The 2879-nt window shown below is 41.0% G+C and overlaps 1 protein-coding gene across 1 annotated transcript; it reads right to left on the bottom strand.

The window, feature by feature from the left end:
* Window positions 1–281: 281 nt before the first annotated feature.
* GPRASP3 (G protein-coupled receptor associated sorting protein family member 3) lies at window positions 282–2663 on the bottom strand (the record flags this gene model as incomplete). Its single annotated transcript, XM_080795007.1, has 1 exon — window positions 282–2663. The coding sequence occupies one exon, from the start codon at window positions 2661–2663 to the stop codon at window positions 1008–1010; it is 1656 nt and encodes a 551-aa protein (XP_080651133.1). The 3' UTR covers window positions 282–1007.
* Between the last annotated feature and the right edge of the window lie 216 nt (window positions 2664–2879).

Here is a 2879-nt window from a genome sequence, read left to right as displayed (position 1 = left end):
GGGGGCACCTGGGTGGCTCAGTCGGTTAAGTGTCCACCTTCAACTCAGGTCATGATCCCAGGGTCCTGGGATCGGGCCCCACATCGGGCTCCCTGCTCAGTGGGAAGCCGGCATCTCTCTCTCCCTCTGCCTATCATTCCCCCCTGCTTGTGAGCTCTCTCTCTCTCTGTATCAAAAATAAAATAAATCTTTAAAAAAAGAGGGACATGCAATGAAACATTAGGGCACTATGTACTAATTGTTAATACAGAAGAAACATTAAGTGATTAAAAAATATGTTATAGAAGCACATTTATTGATATGGAAAGATGCCCAAAATATACAGTCAGGGGGGAGAAAGTTACAAATAGTTTACAGTATGATCTTGTTTTAGTTTCATAACTACTGAAAAATCTCAAAGCATATAACCTAGTATTTTCACACATTCTTTTCAGTTTACACCAGCAGTTGTAATTCCTACCATGAGTTATCTGATGAAGGCTGAATAAGGGGAAAACAGCAAGTCCTCTTACATTAAACAGCCTACAGCAACTCCTGCCTTCTTTACATGTTGAGAGCACATTCAGCAATTTATCTGTATATGTATGGATATATGTGAGTGCTGTTATCTTTTTGTGTGCATATGCTTTATTTCTGCAACTAGATTACAAATTTCAATGACATTTTCTTTTTTTGTTTTTTGCCATTAGAAATAGATCCAAGCAAATACTAATGAACAAGTTTACCCTACTTAAGATGAACTGGTTCACTATCTTAAGTAAAATGTTAAAAAGTTGCCCATCTACACAAGATTAAAATCAACAGATGTTTTCAGCTTACAATGCAATATTCATTTGATATCTCAAAAATGGTCTAGCTCAAACCTAGAGACTGTTGCAGGTAATGTCATGTTAAAGATGTGATTTTATAATATACACACTGTAACATTCAAAATATTATGTAAGGCTCTTTAGGAAAACACAGCCTATTAGATTGTTCAAAGTGTTCACTTTTATTTCTGGCTCATTTTACATTCTTTCAATAATTACTTTAACTTCACGGAAAATGGCCATCAGTGTATTGTAACTCATGTGATCGACAACTACAATTGAACCCTTTCTGATATGCTCCTTTATGTTAATAAATATGGCCACAGCACTAACGAGATTGGCTTTTGCCTCTTTCTGGTTAAAGATGAGTTTTAATGCTGCTAAGGCCTTTGTATTGATCATATCTCTGGCTGCAGCTGGATTTTCAGACATATTCAAAAGTACTTTTAAAACAAGATTTCTGGTTTTACGATTTCCCAAGGATAGCAAATGGAAAAGCTCTGCAAAGCAATTGGCAACAATGTGGTGATGGTTAGAATCAGCCGTCAGCTGCCCTAGTATCTTTAATCCAGATTGCTGTCCAGGTGAGTTCAAGGGAAAAGACATGGTTTCCTTACACATATGCTTAACATGTAATTCAATCTTCCGTTGTCTCTCATCCCCAGAAGGAGGATTCAGAGTAATTACGGCCTTCTTTCTTATTTCAGAGGAAGGAAAACTGAGCAAGCTTTCAATAAGCGTCACTACACCCACCTCATTAATAAACTCTTGGGCAAAAGGATGAACATTAATGATCCCCATTGCAATTTGAGCTATTTTATGAATAAGAGGATCAGTAGTTGACTTAAGTAAGGTAACAAGTTTTTCAAATTCCTCAGAATCCATGTAGCATTCCATTTTGCAAGGGCAAGCAAAAGGCTTAATCCCATTCACTTCCCTGATCCTGATTTGGCGTCTAATCTCCTCTATAGTCTGGATGCAAGGGCCAGAACCAAATGGGTACTCAGGGACAGGCTGTGAGCATGAAGTACTGCTCCTAGAAGGGCATGTTGTTTCCACAGGCAAAGAAGGGGTATTTTCCTCAGCTGAGGCCAGGACAATATATGAAGGAGGCTTTGTCTCAAATGGGACTTGGGATCTAAAGCCTAACACTGCTGGAGTTACAGCAGGAGCTTTGGGCCAGACAGTTACCTCAGACCAGTCCTTGGGCCTATTTTTTTCATTAATTTCATCCACAGGCTGGGGCCTAACTATCCTGCTCACAGGTCTAGGATTAGGATCAAAACTGGTTTCATCTCCATCCCAAAACCAGTTCCCAATAACATTTTCTTCCTCCTCCTCCTCAGTCCCTGGCCTAGCTTTATAGCTGGCCCCAGCCACAGGTTCTAACTTTTCAGCACAGGTTGGGGGACCTATACCAGCTTTACCTTCATCCTTAGCACTAGAATGATTACTAGTCTCTTCTCCATTCCAAAACCAGGAACCAACATTGGCCTCTTCCCCAGCCCAAAACCAGGTATCAATACCAGCCTTATCTTTACATGTGGACCTGGACTCAGCATTAACCTCAGCCACAGAAGACATCCCAGATACTCTAGTGGCCTCATCTTCAGCTTTGGGACTGAAATCTGCCAGGGCTCTTTCTTTTATCTCAGTAACAATCTTGTTCTTAGACCTTGCCTTCGTCGTCGTCGTTGCTGCATCAGCTTGAGACCCTGCCTTGGCTGTTGCTTTGTCCTGGGTCTTGACTACAGGTCTGACTATGCCAGTAGACTCCCTCTTCACTTCAGCTTGTACACCAACCCTTTTCTGAGTTTTGGCTTTGTTTCTACTCTCATTCTTAGCCCCAGTCATGGTTGAAGACCAGTTATATAGACAGTCCTATAAAATCTTGGCCTTGGTTCTCAATGTGTCCCAGGTCAATGCCTAAACACTCTTTCACTGGGTCAGACGTAAAATTTGTAGCAAGAGTTAACTCATTAGCTCAACAGTCACACAGTCCCCTTCCAAAACACATAGCCTCTGTCAGTGATGCAGAGACAAGCAGAGGAATTCAGCCTGAGTGAAGAT

The sequence above is a fragment of the Martes martes genome, assembly GCF_963455335.1.
Source record: "Martes martes genome assembly, chromosome: X".
In the NCBI taxonomy this organism is placed as follows: domain Eukaryota; kingdom Metazoa; phylum Chordata; class Mammalia; order Carnivora; family Mustelidae; genus Martes; species Martes martes.
Note: the sequence above shows the minus strand (reverse complement) of the source record. Positions and strands in the feature narration are given on the sequence as shown.